Raw genomic sequence first — 18,900 nt, forward strand, 5'->3', positions numbered from 1 at the left:
ATCTGCTGCAGGCTGGACGAACTGCCGGCTCGGCTCGCTCTCTTCCTGCTGACTGGCACTGCTGAGTCGACAACATGGAGGCTGGTGGTGTGAAGTTGGAGTTGAACATTCCAATGGGTGAAGTGTGAGACACTTGAGGGGTTAAAAATGGTCAAACGTGGTTTAAATACGACGCTCGGTCAGCTCTTAAATCCCGGCAGGCAGTGACGCTCACATATTCCCTTCATGCTGGGCGTTTATTAAAATGGAGATGGAGCATACATTTAAGGGTGATTGTGAGGAAATGATGATGCCTGTGGGCAGCCAGGCACCATCCTGCCCACTGACACAGCGGGCCAAGCTAATCAGCAGGGAGACACCCCTGGTCTAAGAGGCACTAGACAGGGTTTTTGTGGTCGCAGCTGTCATACAGGTCACAGATCCCTTCAAACAGAAGTTTAAATAGATAACTTCAGATCTCTATTCGTTTTGTGGAGCTACTTGTTGGTCTGACGGTTCACATTCGGAGGCGCTGGAGTGTTTTTCAAATGCAAAAAACACCATTTAAGCAGAGCTGTGCATGTATTAAAGCCCATTTCTGTGAATGTGCACCCTCAGATCAGACTCGTCGCTGGTGTTCTCTGCTTCGTAAACACAACAAACACTCGTAGGCCGACTCACACTCGCACCTCGGTCCCGAACACACGTTTCCTGTTTTTCCAAGCTTGGCAAAATGCATTGATAAGCAAGTGCGTGCACACACACACAGGCTGCAGTGTGAAATTGGGTCAGCAGTGGCGAGTGGGGTTTAATGCTGAGCACATACGCTCTCTAACTGATCTGCATATTCATGTGGGTGGCTATCAAAATGACACACGCATGCACAAATAAGGACACGCGTGTACACTCTGGTCTGTGCGTCCCACACGCATGCCTACATACATGTGGAGAAACATGCACTCAAACAGCAAAGCACAAAGGAAACCCGGATTCCCATGGATATTGTAACTGTCAGGGAGCTACAGGGGGCATTTATGTTCTCCTCATTCTAATTCTGTGGCTAAAAATGAGTTTCTTCCTCTCCCGGCTGCAGCGTGTCAATCATTTTCCTCCCGGTTCTTTCACTCCTCTTCTTCCATTCCCTCCTTTCTCCCGCAGGCTAAAGCCGTGGCCATCTTTCACAGCACAGCAAAGTCTGGCTGATGTGGACCGGCCCGGCAGAACCGCTCTCATTACGTCCCCAACTTGTGAGTGAGTTGTAACATTGTCAGGAGCCTTACAAATGCCCAAGCGTCTCTGAAAAGATATTCACCCACTAACAACTGATGAAAAAAGCCACGATTGCCTGGAATCATTCTTCTCCTCAGGTTAGAAAAGAGTTCGTCTGGGAAAAAAAAGAAGACGGGGCGAAAGCGGGTGTGTGAGAGAGGGAGGGGTGTTCAGAAGGATGGAGAGTGAGCGAAGAGAATGAGAGGTCGTTCCCTAAGGATATACTTGTCAAAAACCCCTACTTTGCGTTTCTGACTTTTTTCGGAGATGAACAACAGTTTTCTCTGACAAAGCATTTTCCTGCTTATTTGCAGACGGGGTGGAGGGGGTGTTGGAGGAGACGGGGCTCAAGCTGGAACGTGAGAAAGTGAAAGGATGGTACAAAGGATTCCGAGCCAGTAAGCAGATAGCAGCGAAGGCCGCTAGGGGCCGGGGAGAGGAAGGGAAATGGTGGGGGGGTGAGGCGGCGATGCCTTTTGAAGAGCGGGATGGTATGGGAACGAGAAGGGAGGAGACGGAGAGAATGAGACGGAGCGCGTGTCTCCTGTGGATGTGTTCGGGGACCCACACAGTGAGGCCTGAGCATGTGAGGTTTTTTTTTTCAGAATACTAATGTCTCTTTGATCTCTTCTGCTTAAAAAAAACACCCTGCTGGGATTATGGGCACACACACACACACACACACACACACACACACACACGCACACGCACACAAGCACACACACGCACACACACACGCACACACACACACACACACGCACACACAAGCGCGCACACACACACACACAGAGGCACACCAATGCACATATGTATTTATACTCTCGTCCGTATGCATACCTGCGAGCACACACAGGCCCACATTAATATGGTTGTGTGCCTCCTCCACACACACACGCACACACACACACACACACACACACACACACACGCACACACACACACACGCACACACTTCAGGGCGTCTAATCTACTTTAACTATTGTCAAACCCATAGAGATCCAATTACAAAGATAGAGGCATATTTGTTTTTCTCTTTGCAACCTAAAAGCTTAATTAAATTTTCATGTAAAGATAAAATTGTTTGATACAATACAAACGTCTCTTCATTTTCATAATTGCAATGTAATATTTTCTAATTGAGGGGGGCAGGGAACCTGCGAATCTTTCTGCTTGTTTCAGTGACACCTCCGGGCCCGTTCGTCAGTGCAGCTGGGCACCTTAAGTGCACAGAATGATGATGGGCTCTACCTGTGCTTCTTTTATCATTCCGTCATTACTCCAAGTCGGTGCAACGAGAGCTGGAGGATATCCCAGCATGCACTGGGCAGGGGATTCAATCAATCAAAGAGCTCGGAGGAAGCGTCCTGTAGACGAAAATACTGAAAGCAGACAAATTCCAGTCCTCCTAAGTAGCTTCAGACTCCATCAAATCAGAATGTGCATATTTCCAATAATGACGCCATGCAACTAGTGCACATATTAAATATTAATAACAACTATTGATCACCAGTGTTTTATGTATGTATGACTTCACTTTCACTGCCAGACCTTTTGATATGCAACCATGCTAGCAGCTCTGAGGCGTTGCGGGTGCCTTGACCTAAATGCCAGAGTCAGCACTAAGATGCTCAGAGGCACAGAGTCACTGGCCACTTTATTAGGTACTAATACTGCAATTCTGCCATATGTGTATGTGCCGTTGGTTGAATCTTATCTTCCTTATAATTCCTTATAAGCCAGACATTTACAGTTAGCAGATGTAGTAAACAGCTGGGAAAGTGGTATGTAGTGAAGCTCCGGCTGTGCTGAAAATATCCTGACGTTGTCGAAGTTTCGACAGTTAACTGCAGCAGCAAGGAGAAAAATACGTCAGACAGCACTACACAACCAGAAATGGATGGTGCAGTGTCAGTTTCAGTTGTCGGCGTTGAAATGTTTATGGTGTGTTTGCTTTCAACACGTCTATCCGTACGGGCTTGAAATAGCAGGAGGCTGGTAGCTCCTCTCCTCCTGCCAGTCCCGATAGTCTCTGTTGATACACGGCGTCTGTCACCAAACTCCAGCTCCTCCCTGATGAGCACCTCCGGCAGCAGCCTCCGGGACATCACCGCAGGCAGGCTGCGGGTTCTTCTGGGTTTTCCAGCACTGCTCTCCTCAGGAGACGTGTAGCAGCTCGCTGATGCCGGCTTTCATCGGGGCTGCTGCTGCAGAATGGCTCCAGAGGGTCAAACATCAGGCAAAGTAATAACCCAATACTGATATTATCTGGGGATTTAAAAGAGTTTTAGTTTCCATCAGCTCCTTGTTTGAGTCCTTCAGTTCTTAACTTTAGTGTTTTGGTTCTTCCTCACTGCTCCCCTCACCCAGAGCCAGATATTGCCTGGAGGAGTTGGTGGGCATGAAAGTCAAGCTGAAACGGAGATAATATTGGACTTCTATAAGTCAGGTACACAACACTCCATTTAGAACTAATGATTATGTTTGTTTTTCTTGCTAGTGTACCATATAATTTTTGTGTGAAAGTGTGAAACAAAATAGCCAGGCACAGCATGAACACCAGCTGTTGGCTTTAATGTGGACAATGGCCTAAAAACTGCACCAGCAGCTTTTAGGACAGATTTATGTATTCAGGTATTCATTTGAGTTCAAACGTGCACTCTATCTCCCTCGCTTTCTCTCTCTCTCTCTCTCTCTCTCTCTCTCTCTCTCTCTCTCTCTCTCTCTCTCTCTCTCTCTCTCTCTCTCTGTCCTTGTGTCTAGACTCCTAAAAAGAAAGTCAGGTGTGTGTTCCTGCTTTAGGCCCAGTATCTGGAAATGCAGCTACTTCAGTTTACTCTCCAGGGAATCGTTGAGGTTTAACACACAGGTAGACTTACCATATATTTATATTTATAATCATCTTACCTGTATGAGCCGCGTTACGTTTTCTGCTCCATCACTCATCCCTCCTAGCAGCTGATTTCTGTCCCATCCACATGTTTCTCAAGGAGACGGCGCCATCTCGTGGCAGACACGTGGCCTAGCACCTTGTGGGTGGAGCCAGAAGACGGAACTTTCTGAGAGTTTTATTTATTGTTTACATTTGGGAACAAAGCAGTGGCATGTTGCCAGAGGAGTTCGTCCGTCGTCTCAACGACAGGGAGTATATAAACTGGGTGAAAGCGGGACGATGTCTGGTGATTCTGAAGGAAGGTCTGCTTCCCCACACCAACCAGCTCACGAGAGCTTTCCACGGAGACCTGCTCAATCAAAGCAGCCTGCTGCGGAAGCCCTGCCAGACGTCGTCGTGTAAATCCAAAGGGAACAAGGTGGAGTCAGTCGGGGACGTCTGCGTTTTGTGACTTTTTGAATCACTTCTCCTAGAATTTAAAGGGTTTCCCCGGTTTTCTAGTGATTTAGATAATCTGTTATTTATTGTCTAATAGAAGCGACGATGCTTAAAAACCCTATAAAGTCTGTGAAAACACTCTCCACTATTCTGACAATTTTTTTATTAACTCCTGACTCTTTCGCTGACCATCTGAATTAAATACCTTTGTCTGCTAGATGAGGAAATAAGATTTTGCGACCCGTTTCCTTACTTTAAGACTGTGTTTTCTCGGCGGCCGCCATCTTTACTTTATTCTCGAAACATAGTTGCTGCTTCAGACAATGTTTACTATAATATTTTTAAATAATCGAGTATTTTATCATCTGGATTGTGGATGGACTTTGTGGGGATTTCAATACATTCATACATGCTGAGTGTATGTAAATGTTTTCAACAGCCCGTCAGTGTTTTATAAGCGTAATTTCACTAGAAACCGGTGTTTATCTCTGCGACCAAAATGTGGGTGTAATTATTTTACATTGCTGTATCCTGACAGTGGAGCGTAAGATCTAATTTCTTTGTGTGTTTGTGGTCTAGCTGTTGTCGCCATGCAGAGGGTGCACTGAGTGGCAGACAGTGATCCTGAAACACCACAGGCAGCCTGATGCCACTGTGAACTGGGACAACTGCTCCCCCCCATCCTGGAGGACAGACCACTGGGAACTGGCCAAGGTTCACAGTCTAAATTAACATGATGATCTTCAAAACATTTCTTTAAGGCAGGCTGTTTCTTGACATGCCACCTGTCTCCTGTAGGCTTACATGCCACGGGGTCAGGGCAAAAAGGGGGCGAATCAGTGTGACGCCTCAGCTCTTCTCAACTTGATCAACTACTGTGATTGTTTCCGGTCTGTGGATCCAAAATTAGTGCGTGAGGTAAACATTTGGATTGATAAAAATAGACTTGCTGTGCTAGACTGTGTGAAGTCGGAAAATTTTAAATGATCAAAGCAGAATAATGATGTACAGAAGACCAGAATGAGCTACTAGGATCAAAGAAAGATCCTTTCTAATACCATCTATTATTTCTGGACCCATAATATTAAATATTTTGCACTATAATAACCACATTGTGGTTGCAGGTCATTCGATACAGGAACGAGTTGATGCATTCTTGTGACCTATGTGTTAAGGATGAATGGATGAGACGGTACCAGACCGCTCTGAAAAGCTTCATGCAACAGTTCAGCCACGTATCGCAGATGACCACAGCTGCAAAACAAATAGAGGAGGTGGGGGTCCACATTACATTCTGTGGTCAGTAGACCTAGCTTCCATCTGTGCTGTTTGTGTCAATGTGCTTTGTTTTATACAGATGCTCGCTCTTGATTTGTCAATACGGATATCTGATGTGGACCAAATAGACTCGGCTCACCTGGAAAGTTTACAGACTGATTCTCTGAGCCAATGGGAGAGCAAGGCCAATTTTATCAGCCAATGGGAGGCTGAGCTGCTACAAGAAAAGCTGCAGGAATTGCTGTTGGATGTGGATGATGTAAAGACACAGGTGTGAAGAATGAACATGACATCATACATGACATGTTAGACGTTATTTTTGCTGACTCGCTGTCTCTTTCACAGGACACTAGAGTGAAGAGTCTGGGTACTTTCCTGCAGGCCAACAGAGATCTGGGTGAGAGGTTTTCAGCCGAGCTCAGAGTCATTGAGGCGAGAGAATAGGAAGAGGTGAAAATAGGAAGTTGATCAAAGTTCAACCGTTTGTAATGAACTACAGGCACTTTAGAGGAAATATATGTTAAGATGGTGGCATGTTTCAGTCTTTCACTTAAAATGATTATCATTAAACAGCCACAGGGAGGTGATGCAGACCCTTCTCACTAGCAGGGAGCAGGTGAAATGAAAACATCTGAACAGCTCAGTGAAGCAACAGGCTGAAATACTAATACAAGAAATACTGTAGAAACACTGAATGCTATGATTTGATGTGTCTACTTCATATGGAGTAGCTGGTTCAAATGCACATTAACGATGTATCGTCTGGAATTTACTCTCTTTTAATATGAAATAAGGATCGTTTGTATTAAGCATTTAATTTCCAAATAACACCAGTGTGCCTGTTAAATGTTCGGTCTGTATTGTCTTAAATGAATTCTTTCTGAAATGTAGCAGAATAAATAAATAACAGGGAACAATTGTTAAAGGGTAACTTGTTTGATACCTTTAACACTTAGATCCTCATTTGGCTTTGTACGATGCATTTTCCTGCCTTCATTGCATCAGGGTACAGATCAGTCACATTTTAGGAGTTTAAATTCATGAAATGCCAACATCAAGCAAAGCGTAGCATTTCGCAGATGCCATTTTGTTTAATTCAGCACATATTTTGGTACATACTTTTACTGGAAATGGACAGCTCAGTGTTTTGGAATCATTTTCTCACTTCTCTATAATCATCCATCTTCTACGGCTAAATTCTATGTGGGCCTGTCCCATCAGGCTTAGGGCGGGAGGCAGGGTGCACCCTGAACAGGATGAGAGCCTATTGCAGAGCCACACAGAGAAGAACAACCACACACACATTCACACCTACGGGCAATGGAGAGTAACCAGTCAACCTAACCGCTTTTCTTTGGACTGTGGGAGGAAGCTGGAGAAACCGGAGAGAACCCACACCCTCCTTGCTGTGAGGTGACAGTGCTACCCACTGCACCACTGTGCTGCTTTCTCTACAATCAGAAAACTAAAGTTCTCTTATGTAACTAATAAAACTCTTTTCTGCATTTGGGCATCCAAACTAAATCACAAGCGATCATATATTTCTCATACTCTTATGTACATTCAATTCAGTTTTATTTTTATAGCGCCAAATCACAAGGTTATTTCAAGGCTTAAGGTAAGGTTTAAGACCTTACACAACTAAACCCAACAGATCCAACATACAGCAAGCCTTTAATTACAATTTGACAGCAACAATGGACAGGAAAAAACTCCCTCTCTAACGAGTAAGAAACCTCCAATAGAACCAGGCTGGATGTGGACGGCCAACTGCCTTGGGTGAGGGGACACAGACAGGATGGTTGAACCAGAGACTGGACTGGACACAGGCAGGATGGTTGGACCAGGGACTGGACTGGACACAGGCAGGATGGTTGGATCTGCAGCTGCCCATCACATGTAGTAGCTCTGAGTCAGATGATTCCTGTAGGTGAGGACAGAGTGGGAGAGAGAGAGAAAGAGGGAGAAGCGCAACTACTAGAGAGAAAGAGACAAGGTTGAGGTAACAACAATGATGGGAGGTTATAAAAGTTAAGCTGCTCTTTCAATGTATATGTTAAATCTTCCCATGGGTTTTTAGTGATGTTCAGGTGAAAGGTCTGGTTCATCAGTTCCAGTCAAGGTCTTGCTTTCGATCAAATTTCTGTTGTGGAGCAGGTTCTTTTCACTTAAAGATGTGGACTTTTATTTTGTCTCATTTGTGAACTCTTATTCTGTCATCTGTCCCATCACTTCCTCTGTCCACACTCCCAAACGGTTCTAGTATCGAAACACCACTGACACTTAAGCCACTTATCAGATACCACAGCTCACTGTGTGACTTTTCAGCCTGCCTTTTCACTGTCAACACAGTAATGCAGTCATAACCCAGTTCCCTTTAATCATCTTAATAAACCCAGTGATTAGTCAAACACAACAGTAATACTATATTTTCTATCTGTTTGACAAGAACAATAATAACTTTACTTAATAGCATTCTTGACTTAGCGATAAAGACTTGACCCTGTGAAGACATAATAAATCTTTTTGGTGGATCACTACCATGATGGTCTGTGCCCGTCTCACCCTAAAACCGAGCCAGGTTTCACCTTCTTCTTCACCGTTCAACACTACGATCTAATTGCTAGATAAAAACTGTGTTGAACAACAGCGTGTCAGAGAAAGAGAAATGTAGAAGATAGTGGATGCTTTTGTTTTCATCTTCAGCAGCTTTATACGCTGTTCTAGCCATCAATGGGGTGACCCCCCACTGTCACACTCACACCTAAGGACCATTTAGATTTTCTTCAATTAAACCTAACTTTGGAGAAAAACCCACAGACCCGGGGAGAACTGCATGAAGAAACATGTCTCATTGACTTGTACCGACCGTTACATTGTTTACTGCCCCCATTTGGAAGCCATCTATTTCTGCATTACTCCAAACATACCCACACCTACAAAAAGTGATCAGACGGCAGAGGACGCAGCAAATGCTTTAACTAACCACTAGAGGCAGAATGCTGAGATCAGTTTCCAGTTTCCTGCCTCTGCTGCTGCTTGTGACCTGCAGTCCACCCCTGTCTGTTACTGTACGTTGTAAGTTCTAATGGACCCCAGGGACGAGTGAAGCCCAGTGTTTCTTGGATTTCATTGGTTGAATGGCTGTTTAATGCCAAACTACGTTCAGCACGATGTGAATTAATTATTGTGTTGCATGATCAGTGAAGCACCTGCTGGAGAATAACAACCAATGTAAGACCGTAATAAGGGACGAGTAGTGATGGTTTTTTGTAGCATGTTCCTCTCACGTGCATCGTGTGTCTTTCGTGAGAAGCACTCATTGTAAGTGCAGCATCCTGTCATAGGCCAGCATTAAAACCACAGGAGGTTGAATGTTAATAAGTTCACCACTAATTCAGCTGCAGCTGCCATAGAGGAGGAAGCAGAACAAATATTCATATCCAGCTCTTGTGATGTTTGGACCCTGAGTGTTATATTAATCAGATTAAAAGTACTTTTAATAACAGTAGGTATGATTTAATAGTGTGACAGTCAAAGTTCTATGTCGTGTGTTTAGATGTGTGTCTCTGGGGGGGGTGGTTGTTGCTTTACACGTGTCCAAACACGCACTCTAAAAGTGCTGGGTTATTTTTGTAACCACATTTATCGGTTATTTGTGCTAGGTCACAATTTTGGGTTGTTTGATGAACTGTAAGCATATTGTTGGGTTGTTCATGCTGGGTCAAATGCCTTTAGACAATCTGAACTCCTATTTGGGTTAATGTGACCCAGCATATGGGTCAAATATTTTCCTGCTCTTCCATCTTTCTAGAATTTTCTACAGACATCTTCTGACTCCTGCGGTTAGAAGCGGTAACTGGACAGCAGAGAGCAATAGTAAGTAAAATATTCATAAAATCATAATTTATATTTTTAACACTGTAATGAATACTTACATTAAATACATTTTAAGCTACTGGTTTTTATTTTCTTATTATACACTTCTACAGTATTATTTTACTAGATAGCTAGCTAACACTGACTATGTACTACAGTATTTACACTCTAAAAACGATTTAATTAAACGTGCTACAGTTACTTGGCCTTATTAGTTATTTGGTTTCTACTTAGTTACTGTCCCCCTCTGGCTGTCTATTTATTACTATTTTCATTAGAAAGCGTTAGCTAAAAAATCTATTTGCTAATATTAGCTAGCCAGCGCATTTCAGCTTATCGGCATATTAAATGTTACAATGCTTAGTCAAACGGTGATGGACCAAAGTGACGTGAAGGCGTTCATGTCAGAGTATAAACAGCAGAATATAATGGAGCCTAATTCTAGACATGTCACGTCATTGACTTTGTATTAACATATGAAAACGGGGCTGATCCAGTTTGTCTCTAGTTTTCGGTAGTTTATAGTTAAATCAACTCAAGAGCACCGTAAAATCCATATGGTTAAGCTAATGTTTTGTAATGTTTTGCTGTATTGCAAGTTCGTGCTTTCTGTTTGTTTCGGCTGTTCTGCGGGGCAGTAAGGGATAAGTGAGTGTGTGTTTAGTTAGTACTGTAGATAATGGAAATTAACTGAGTGGCTGCTGGACACCTGGTAGAGACAGTTAAAGGTGAGCAACAAAGGTGACAATTTATCATCCAGCTTCATCTCATATACAATAGAAAGTGTACTGCAGCCAAATATTACACAGTTAGATGTCTCGCTAATCTTTATACTGTACTGTGTAATCATCAGGTGGGCAGCAACCTGATGGAATCAACCAGTCCTACAAACTGGGCCTCAAGGATGAAACGACAACTTCCCAGGCTTTCTGCATTTGTGACTGAATTATTGCTGGAAGCTGTTTTAAAAGATCTTTTGGTTTTTGATGTGAACTACAATAAACAAAGAGTTTCACCAGTACATAGTGTACTGTATTAAAGGAAAGACTGGGGTGTTAGGAAGGTATTTTAATTTAAGTTGTACTTTATTAATTTCATATGCTGTATTTAGATTTTGAAGCAAATAATTTAAATGAAATATTTGTGCAAATGAAATTAAATACTCAGATTGACTTACTTTCTTGGTATTGTGTTTGTCTGGTTATGCAATGTTGAGTATTATTAATATTGATGTTACTGTTATTATATTTGTATATTTTTGATTCGATTTACAGCTTAGGCAAGCCTGTCTTTGGAGGGTTTTATTCACTCTTGTTCTAGTTCTGTTCATTGGCAACTGGACTTGCTGTTTTTTCTTGAAAATGTGTCAGTTTTCAATCAAAAGGTCTCACTTCTCCAGATTTGATGAAGTTTATTGTTTGGATAGTTACATGTCTTTAAGAAGAAATAGCAAGTCCAGTTGCCAATGAACAGAACGTTTAGGGTGTAGGTAATGACATAGCATATGGATAATAGTTAAGCCAGCTATATAGTTAATTTTGACTCATCAGATGGGTCAAATAAAACAACCCAATGTTGGTCATATTTAACAATACAATAGAGTTAAATTGACTTATCAGGTTGGGTCGAATAACATAACCCAATGTATGGGTAATAATGAACCTAATTGTTGGATTAATTTGACCCACTATGTTGGGTCACAAAAAAAACTCTGCATGCTGGGTTAAAACAGTGTAACCCAGCACTTGGGTCAAAACACCCAACGTGTTTTTTGTCCAATAGTGACCCAGCAGCTGGGTTAGGGTTGGGTTATTTTTAACCCAAAATTTTTTAGGGTGTGTTAGTAAACCCACTCGTCTATTGAACAGTGTTGTGGGTTTCTCGTGAAAAGGTTTCACATGACATGTTGCAGGAGACAGAATTATGTCCTGCTTTCAAAAAGCAACGCAGGAACTGAAGCGAAAAAGCTGCAAGCAAGCCAAAAACTGAACTTTCACTTCTTGGCAGATAAAAGGCCTCGCTCAGGTTAGACAACAGTGCACCATGTGAGCTGCAGCTGCACATGAAAAAAGTGTGAAAACCAAGCTTTTCCTGCCTCCTCGCTTTTCTCAGACTCGCTCGCTGTGCACCTCCAGCCCTGCAGGCACACATGGGCGGCTGCCACCGAGGCTGCATGGAGCAGGAGGGGAGGCCAGTCCAGGCCTTCTACTACGGGAGGATCGGAAGCAAGGCCACGGAGACGCTGCTGGAGAGGTTCGGACGCGATGGGAGCTTTCTGCTGCGGGACAGCGAGACGCTGCCTGGGGCCTTCTGTCTGTGTGTGAGGTGAGGCGATGCCAGCACGATGGTAGGGGTCAGCCTGCTCAGGCTCCACCGTCATGAGGTTGTTGGATACTTCTTCATTTAGCCTCTTTAATTTAAAATCTAGTGTGTCATTGTATTTTTAAGTTGCTGTACAGGAACAAACTGAGAAAGTGCTGATTACAGTTAGTTTTCTTACTGAATTTCTCCCTAAAGCTCAATCTAATTCTGACTTTATTTGCTTTTTTTACCTAACTGTACGTTACTTTCTATTTTTTTAAATATTCAAACTTACGCAGAAGCTTGAAATATTTTACACTAATTAGGTGATGATTGAATAGTTTAATACACAGCTTTGTTGTGGTTTTGTGTATTTCAGGTTTCTTCAGCTTCATACTTGTTGAATTCAGATTTCTACTTAATTCTGAGGGCAAAAAACGTGCAATTTGCATATAAAGTAAAGCTTAAAATGAATACAGATATTTGCAAAAGCACTTTTAAATTAAACTGGAATTAATTTATGAAATTAAACAGAAAGCTGTACATGTATTTAACATAGGATTCCACTAACAAGCATTCTACGTAACCTTGATGTTAACTCAACTGACCATTTCTTGCCTGATTGGGGATGTTCACACTCTTCTGTTGAACTACAGCAAAACACAAGTATTTTTATTTTATTCCAAAACTCGGAGGTCAACAATGATGAACTGGTGTCTGTGACCTATTCAAAGCAACAATGTCTTTAGGGGAACTTCAAAGGAGCAAAGAGTCAAATGCAAAACAGAAAATAAAACAATTAATGACAGAAATCCCACCAAACGTGAGGCTCTTCTCACAGCAGGTCACTCACTCGGCTCTAAGGTGATGACACGGAGCGTCGCTCTCGTTTGGCCTCAGACTTCTGCCCCGCTGCCTTTGCTTGGACCCCCTTGCCCCATTTTAGATGTTTATAATCTGGATTAACCTTGGTTTTAAAATGCACGTTGGGTGATCGCATCACAACAGATCAGCACTAATGATAGGAACGCAAATCTACTGACCCATCAAGTGTAACACGGCGTCACATTTCACTGCAGAATGAAGTTATCTCACGCTGACCTGCTTGAAACCAGCGTAACAGCTTCATGTGTTACCAATCGGAACTTTTTGTTGTTGTTGTTGTTGTTGTTGTTGTTGTTGTTGTTGTTGTTGTTGTTGTTTGACACGTGTTGACCGCTGTTGATTTCCTTTTATTATAGATATACAGAGAAACAGGGATTATAAAACGAGTCATTCACCGAATTTAAACACACATGATCACTAGAGCTGTGGAATGATTAGACTTTTCAAAGAAACTAAATCACTTTATCTACTTGTCGGCTGCTACGAGTGAAGTCAGTGAGTCATCCTCCGCTTCAGATCAGCATACGCTGTGTTTCACATTTAATCAGCTGGAACTGGAAACTGCGATTTTACAGAAAATCTGCCTTATTTCTCAACAATGTGCTTTGCAGGAAAGCGCCATTTGTCCACACCTACAGGCTTGTACACTCCGCCGAGGGCTGGTCTCTTCAGGTGGGTGAACGTCAGTGGGCACGCGCGCACACACACACACACACACACACACACACACACACACACACACATACACACCACCACCAACAACAAGGGAATTTACGATTGTTATTACGTGTGTGGGGGTAATTGAGCAGGTCCCAGGAGTCAGGATGAACAGCTTTAGGTCTCTGGAAGCGCTCATAGGGAGCTGCAGAAGGCCTTCACCTGGTCTCAACATTGTCTCCCTCACAGAGCCACTGGACAAAACACAACTGCAGTACATCAGCACTGGACAAGGTGTGTGACACACGCACACACATGCACACGCACACACACACACACACACACACACACACACACACACACACACACACACACACACACACACACACACACACACCTGGGCTATGTGTACAGTCAGACTATGCTGACGTGCTTGTGGTGGATCAGAAGGTTATGATATGTCTGCAGGGTCTGCTGGTGACCTACTCCGTTAACTCTAACACAGTTTCACTCGTCTGCTTCACAGAGCTTGTTTACATGGAAATGAGCAGCAGCAGCTCTGTCTGCTGAGGCCTTTGTCTGCCAGCCACAAGCTCGTCAGATGGAAGTCGCATCCCTGAACTAGAATATGTCTGTGAATTTGAATTCCTAGTCGTTTGAATTGAATTGAAAATATTAAATGCTTTACGTGTGAAGTGCAATGTCAAACTTGTATGATGAAAGACGCCGCTGACCTCTTTAAATAAACCGGCCAGTTCAAGACAGTGAGGCAGGCTTGATTCCATCTCTGTCACTGTGGTTTTCTGTGAACTGTGAACAGCTAACCGTCCGTATGTGATCTACGACTGTTTGAGAGAACAGGTAGAGTTACTCACAAATAGGTTCCACCCAAACGCCTTTTCTACTAGGTGTGTATGAATGATTGTCTGATTTGCTTTGTTGGCTGTGTGAAATATTTAGCTGGACTCATTCAGACTACATCTGTCCTGCTTTGCTAATGCGTTTGATGGAGGATACTGTGATGTGATATTATAATATGCAGATGTCATGCACAGCTGTTTAGCGCTTTACCAGCTTTGACAGTAATCTAAAAAGACTCAGGTTTCCATCCCCAGAGCATCACCGAGCCGCCACCATGCTTTACTGTATAAGCATCTGCTTCACTTTGCTCCATCTAACTTCAACCACTGGCTCAAACTATTCCAAACATCTCCACAGGAATGAATTCAAAAACTTGATGCACATTGGTGCTAACATTGTGCTTTAAGGTCAACTCTCAATGCTCTGTCACAGGAATCATCAGCATTTACTTTGTGCCCTTCTTTGGAAACTGAAAACTGTTTGTTGTCACCAAGTTTTCCTTTAAATTTTTTTTGTTTTGTTTTTTTACGTCTGCTACAACAGAACATCTAATGCAGTGACTGTTTCATGTGTAATTGCTGTAGCACAACAACACATAATAAGGAACAACAAACCACAGGTTAAATAGGGTGATTTATTTAAATGAATTTTTAAATGAGCTCAGGTTTGAATACATGGCTCAACAGGCATTCTTTCACACACTCAATCACACTGTTGATTGAACATTTTAAAATACATTAATATAATAATAAACAATGTTAGCTTGTTTTATTTTGCTTCAGTTTGCTGGATTCTGTAGCTTCTAAGATAAATATGGCACTGATTGTATTATTTTTAAATAAAGCTTTAATTTTTGTATGAGAAGAATTTTGAAGCCTGATCCTGAACGCTGTATAGTTTCATGCTGGTGCCGTTTAACCCGTAGCCACTGAACCTTTAATGGTGAACTAAGTTTCTTTCGTGTCCTCCACTTCTGTGATCTCCTCCTCAGTCATTGAACTCGGGGCAGGATAGAATAACTGAAAGACAGGACACAAGAATCCGAACGCTGAACACCTTTGATCCAAAGCTGATGGCCAGTACTGGCTGCTGAGGTGTGCGATATAGTGCAGGTTGTTAGTTACGTTTGGTAAGTGGCCTTTTTCCAGGAAGTGGATGTACTTAGGAGGTGGACGAGGGATTGGCGGAAACAAAAGTTGGGACACCCTGAAACACACGCACACAAGACAAGAAAAAAACAAAACACATTTGTTATTGTATCTTCAATCTGCTGTGAACAAAATTATCAATTTAAACCTTTAAACTGTCTGATTAAGGATGTTTTTAAACACATTTACAATATTGGTTCTTTTGTACCCAAACTAATTTTGGTCATTAAAAAAATTGACAAATTCAGGGTAAAAATTGCATGAAATGTGATGATGTCAAAAAAAGTGATAAAACATAGCTTTCACTTTCACTTCAGTGCTCTTACTTCCACTTCCTGCACCCTCTTATCTTTTGTTGACTTCACTGCTTCTCTTGAGGTCTGCGCTATCTTGTTCTTTTGTTGGGTCAAGTTCGTGCTCAAAGGAGAACTGATGCACCAGGATCAGAGAGAAAAGGTGCGACGAGACGCAGGAAGTGTGTGACAAGCTCTGTGCACGTGTGAAGTGTGCCTGTGAGCATGAGTCACGTTTTAGTGGGCAGGTTTAGTCATTCAGCCAGACGCAAAAACACTACCTCTGATGGCGAACCACGAGCAGCACGGCCAGGAGGATCATGGGTATTCCAAGGGAGATCGAGATGATAACCAACATGTTGAGTTTGTAAGCCGTCGGTTCCAACACTACAAACGCACACAGTGGTTTCATATTAGAGCACTGACAAAGAAGGACACTGCTTCCAACCATCAACCAATGTGTTTAGCCAGCAGCACTTACTGATGGTGTCACTCCACTCGCTCCACTCAGGACCCTCAAAGCAGCTTTCTGATTTCTTCGCCCTTATCCTCACCTTGTAGGTGTGAGTGGGTTTATTTAGCTCTGTGTAGGCCAGCTTGTCAGGTCTTGTCAGGCTTATGATGTTTTCCTGTTGGTAAACATTCACCAGTTTTGAAACTGTGCTCTACTCAGATTTTTAAAAACATAGAAAAGCTCTGTACACACACACACACCCACACACACACACACACACACACACTCTACCTTGTCGCCCAGATCAAGCTCGTAGTCAAAGCAATTTGAATTCTTAGTGGTATGACTGAATGGCTGATTCCACATCACCAGTAGATTTCCATCCTTCACTGATATAGAGATGTTTGATGGTGGGGACAGCACCTCTATGGAGCACACGCACACACACATGCTGAATAAGTTGTTTCAAACAAAGTGGCATTGATCCAGCTCTGACCGTCAATGAGAATATAAAACAGAATTCAGAGGAGACCCGTACCCATCCCTTCCTCGTTGAACATGTAGGTGTAGGCTGTCCAGTTGTCAGCCAGAGACATGTTAAACTCGACAACTACATCTTCAGGTTTAAATTGAGCAAAAGAGTGCGACCATGCTCCTTCTTTTTCTTGGAATATTTTGCCCCAAGAGACATCTTTACATATACTGGATAAATAAAGACAGAAAGAAACACACATTAGACAAATAGTAAATAAACATAGCCACTATTATATTATCATGACTTAAATATGAATATTTGCTGGAGGCATTAATAGACTTAGTACATGACAAAGGTGTCATTTTTAAAATATACCTGATGGACACAGAAAGATTTGCACCCTCTGCCAAAGTGTGGAACCTCCAGGAGCAGTTGAGCTTGTTTGTTGGGTAAGTATGGCAGGAAAAATGTTCGGGCACCTCATGTTTGTGAACATGATACGTTTGGAATGAGGATCCCGACACAATGAGCTGAAATAAATCAACAGGCATGTTTTTGTTTTCCAGCAGCAGGAAGCTTTGGTTGTATCTTTGCTTCACAGAACATTGCGATTTTCACCTCATGTTCAGGCCCCTCCTCGCACAAATCTGAATGGTTGGCCTCCGACTCTGTGAAGGAGCAGATGTGGAGTCACAGCATGCAGGAGCAAAAAGCTGTGGCCTGCAAGCATCCTGCCTGGACAACACTCCCAACCTCCTGCCACCTCCAGACCAGCGGCAGCTTCAACGCCATTCTAACACTAGAGTAACGCTTCTGCTGCTTGTTTCATCACTTTATTCTGGTAATACAGTGTCCGCATGAAGCTGTCATTTCCAGGACAAACAGTTGCTACATAAGCAATGACTCACAACATTTTGGAAGCTAATAGAGCTCCGGGACATGGAATTATCTCATTACATCCAAGTGACTTGGTGTGAAGTAACTGATGCCAAAAGTCACTCACCCCATTTTGACATGCACACAAACAGGAAACTGGACCAAAGCACCGGATGGAACGCCTTCATGACCAACCTATTGTCTGTGCAGACGCAGTAACAGGAACATGTGTTAATAGCGCTGATAAGTCTACAGCGCTGGGCGTGCGGCTGTGAGCAGTACAGTAGCTGTCAGTACGTTCTTAGTAATTTCCTGGCTTCTCATGCTTCCCCTTTTTTAACGGTGTCTACATTTACAGGCTGTAACATGGGTTTACGATCAGACAGAGTTTGTTTCTCCCAGATCCATCTACATGTGGATCTCAGCTACGTACGAAAGATTCTTTACTTTCTTTTAAAAAAGATCAGACAATCAGCAGGTTCTTAGTGTTTGTTTACAATCTTATAAGGTGGCTGCTCTGTGAAATCACACATGGACAACCCCAGGAACTAGTTCGATTTCTAAATAGAAGCTTTCTTATGAATCAAATCTCAGACAAAGTATTATTACATGATAGTAACCTTACCATCAGTAGAAATAATAAGATACTTACTGCTGCCCCTCCTGTCTGATGCCGACTGGTTCTCTGATTACGTTGTCAGACTTAAAACAGTCACTTCTGGTGAGGAGGGGAGAATATGACGTCACTGTGGGGCTCTACAGGAAATCACAGGATTCTTTCTGTTACCTATTTTCTTACGCTCTTATAAAAGAACCACAAGCTCAAAACATTTTATACACCATGTGCTTAATGTTTTTAGCTACTAAGTAAAGAACTGATGTGATGCTGTTTTTTGACCAGTGCATATTATTATATATAATATATATTATATATTATTATTGGTATTTTCTGCATACTATACAGAAAATACCAAATTCACCTATCTCTCTCCATTTTTAAAACATAGGTGATGAGCATTTCTTGACTTCTGTACAAGTTCATTGTCCGATTTCTGCCTCTGGAGGAAGATCAAACACAAAACTGAGACAGCAGCGTCCTTACTGAGGTCAGCTCTGATCTGCTCTATTGTCAGCCACATGTCTTACTGTTATATATACAGTACATGTAGCAACATTCTTACCACACCCATCACAATAATCAGGCCTAAAACATGAAC

General features: G+C 42.6%; 3 protein-coding genes across 6 annotated transcripts; 2 read left to right on the plus strand and 1 right to left on the minus strand.

Moving 5' to 3' along the window:
* Positions 1 to 4,259: 4,259 nt before the first annotated feature.
* On the plus strand, positions 4,260 to 6,773 carry LOC114845110 (uncharacterized protein CXorf38-like). 4 transcript variants are annotated; one of them, XM_055503798.1, is made up of 6 exons: positions 4,260 to 4,556; positions 5,156 to 5,290; positions 5,375 to 5,485; positions 5,752 to 5,850; positions 5,934 to 6,125; positions 6,200 to 6,773. In XM_055503798.1, the coding sequence occupies exons 1-6, from the start codon at positions 4,350 to 4,352 to the stop codon at positions 6,296 to 6,298; spliced, it is 843 nt and encodes a 280-aa protein (XP_055359773.1). In that variant the 5' UTR covers positions 4,260 to 4,349; the 3' UTR covers positions 6,299 to 6,773. The 4 variants fall into 4 exon arrangements, with proteins under 4 accessions (XP_055359773.1, XP_028988776.1, XP_055359772.1 ...); XM_029132943.3 differs by having other exon boundaries at positions 4,261 to 4,556; positions 5,375 to 5,494; XM_055503797.1 differs by having other exon boundaries at positions 4,261 to 4,556; positions 5,701 to 5,850.
* Positions 6,774 to 11,544: 4,771 nt separating this feature from the next.
* Positions 11,545 to 15,896, plus strand: LOC114845024 (SH2 domain-containing protein 1A-like). Its single transcript, XM_029132760.3, has 5 exons — positions 11,545 to 11,758; positions 11,846 to 12,058; positions 13,531 to 13,591; positions 13,729 to 13,870; positions 14,103 to 15,896. The coding sequence occupies exons 2-5, from the start codon at positions 11,883 to 11,885 to the stop codon at positions 14,144 to 14,146; spliced, it is 423 nt and encodes a 140-aa protein (XP_028988593.1). The 5' UTR covers positions 11,545 to 11,758; positions 11,846 to 11,882; the 3' UTR covers positions 14,147 to 15,896.
* Positions 15,052 to 18,513, minus strand: LOC114845023 (interleukin-5 receptor subunit alpha-like). The gene is made up of 10 exons (XM_029132756.3): positions 18,336 to 18,513; positions 17,811 to 17,885; positions 17,426 to 17,475; positions 17,183 to 17,337; positions 16,871 to 17,034; positions 16,624 to 16,757; positions 16,360 to 16,507; positions 16,160 to 16,265; positions 15,562 to 15,643; positions 15,052 to 15,456 (listed from the first exon to the last, which is right to left on the minus strand). Exons 2-10 carry the CDS (start codon positions 17,869 to 17,871, stop codon positions 15,385 to 15,387), a joined length of 972 nt encoding a protein of 323 aa, XP_028988589.1. The 5' UTR covers positions 17,872 to 17,885; positions 18,336 to 18,513; the 3' UTR covers positions 15,052 to 15,384.
* Positions 18,514 to 18,900: the final 387 nt, after the last annotated feature.

Source organism: Betta splendens, chromosome 17 (assembly GCF_900634795.4).
Source record: "Betta splendens chromosome 17, fBetSpl5.4, whole genome shotgun sequence".
In the NCBI taxonomy this organism is placed as follows: domain Eukaryota; kingdom Metazoa; phylum Chordata; class Actinopteri; order Anabantiformes; family Osphronemidae; genus Betta; species Betta splendens.

Coding starts and splice junctions, on each gene's coding strand:
- LOC114845023 (XM_029132756.3), bottom strand. CDS start 17,871: ATGAAGGCGTTCCATCCGGTGCTTTGGTCCAGTTTCCTGTTTGTGTGC. Junction 16,508..16,623: donor AGCTTGATCTGGGCGACAAG/GTAGAGTGTGTG, acceptor GTTTACCAACAG/GAAAACATCATAAGCCTGAC. Junction 15,644..16,159: donor CTCGTGGTTCGCCATCAGAG/GTAGTGTTTTTG, acceptor CGTGTGTTTCAG/GGTGTCCCAACTTTTGTTTC.
- LOC114845110 (XM_029132942.3), top strand. CDS start 4,350: ATGTTGCCAGAGGAGTTCGTCCGTCGTCTCAACGACAGGGAGTATATA. Junction 4,557..5,155: donor GTAAATCCAAAGGGAACAAG/GTGGAGTCAGTC, acceptor TTTGTGGTCTAG/CTGTTGTCGCCATGCAGAGG. Junction 5,291..5,374: donor ACCACTGGGAACTGGCCAAG/GTTCACAGTCTA, acceptor TGTCTCCTGTAG/GCTTACATGCCACGGGGTCA.
- LOC114845024 (XM_029132760.3), top strand. CDS start 11,883: ATGGGCGGCTGCCACCGAGGCTGCATGGAGCAGGAGGGGAGGCCAGTC. Junction 13,592..13,728: donor CCGAGGGCTGGTCTCTTCAG/GTGGGTGAACGT, acceptor GTAATTGAGCAG/GTCCCAGGAGTCAGGATGAA. Junction 13,871..14,102: donor GTACATCAGCACTGGACAAG/GTGTGTGACACA, acceptor TCTGCTTCACAG/AGCTTGTTTACATGGAAATG.